Source organism: Perkinsus marinus (assembly GCF_000006405.1).
Source record: "Perkinsus marinus ATCC 50983 genomic scaffold scf_1104296949828, whole genome shotgun sequence".
Lineage (NCBI taxonomy): Eukaryota > Perkinsozoa > Perkinsida > Perkinsidae > Perkinsus > Perkinsus marinus.
Window position 1 is genome coordinate 1 of NW_003209850.1, and position 1,108 is coordinate 1,108.

At 51.7% G+C, this 1,108-nt stretch overlaps 1 protein-coding gene across 1 annotated transcript; it reads right to left on the bottom strand.

Moving 5' to 3' along the window:
* Window positions 1-226: 226 nt before the first annotated feature.
* Pmar_PMAR027471 (coatomer alpha subunit, putative) lies at window positions 227-980 on the bottom strand (the record flags this gene model as incomplete). Its single annotated transcript, XM_002778354.1, has 5 exons — window positions 227-299; window positions 353-452; window positions 498-566; window positions 617-694; window positions 737-980. 5 exons carry the CDS (start codon window positions 978-980, stop codon window positions 227-229), a joined length of 564 nt encoding a protein of 187 aa, XP_002778400.1.
* Between the last annotated feature and the right edge of the window lie 128 nt (window positions 981-1,108).

Here is a 1,108-nt window from a genome sequence, read left to right on the forward strand (position 1 = left end):
TGAGTTTCCCCAAAAGGAATTGGACGTGATGTACATCTAGTACTGTAACTTCCTCAAATCACAATGCGATACCGTGAACAGTCGTGCAGGTTCAATTTCCGCTCCAGGAACTCCCAGCCTACTACTAGTAGACGTGACAACCGGGAGAGCAATCGATGGCTCTAGAGGTAATGAGGGCAGACTGAGAGGTAACATCACACCAGCCGTAACAATCGGGATATGGACTCTACCTGCAGCGAGTGGCACTGTAAACCTCTTCGAAAAGTGGCTTCAACGGTATGGCATTGATCAGGCCAATTCTGAACAATAACACAAAATACCACTAGCCATCTTTAGTATATTCAAAGACTACCTTCTCTGCAGGGTCGCTAAGGCCTCATCAAAGTCCCCAGCAGCGATGAGGTCAGGAACCATCTTGCGATTCCTCAACCACCGCCTCGAATACCCTTCCCCTGACCAACAATAGTAGTCGAGGGCGTAGATCAGAAGCGACTCACCAGGTGTCACCACACTATCGTCAACAGCCTGCACTTCAGGACCAGCTGGCAAATCGAGATCACCAAGGCCTGCTCATTACAGATAGAAGTAACCCTATAGAGAGACCAACACTGACTACCCAAGTCCTCATCCGAGCCCCAGGCGTTGCCAATGTCCACTTCCTCCTCAGTAGAGGCGAGCGCATCATCACCCCATGCTGAAATAGGGAGTTCAAAATCGATGTCAAACACTCTACTACCATCAAATCCACCACCCGCATTGGGTGCAGTCCCCCCTTCCTCCTCATCATCATCAAAGCCAGGCAGGAAGGTCGTCTGTTGTGCCTCCTCATCCACTGCCACCGCCGCCGCCTCCTCCACACCAGCCCACTTATTGTCAAAGATTTGCTCCATGCTCATAAGGAGTGGCCAGTTGGTGGTAGCCGCCCTCGTCAACGGCACTGGGGGCTGCAGCAACGACGAGGCCTCCTTATCGCGGGTCATTCCATACCCATCTAAATATAGACATCAACGACACAAACTGACGGTGACGTACCAGTAGCTGCTCCCTGGTTGCCGGCACACAGCTCGGAGTGAAGATCATTCAGACCGTACGTCTCTGAAGGAGAGAA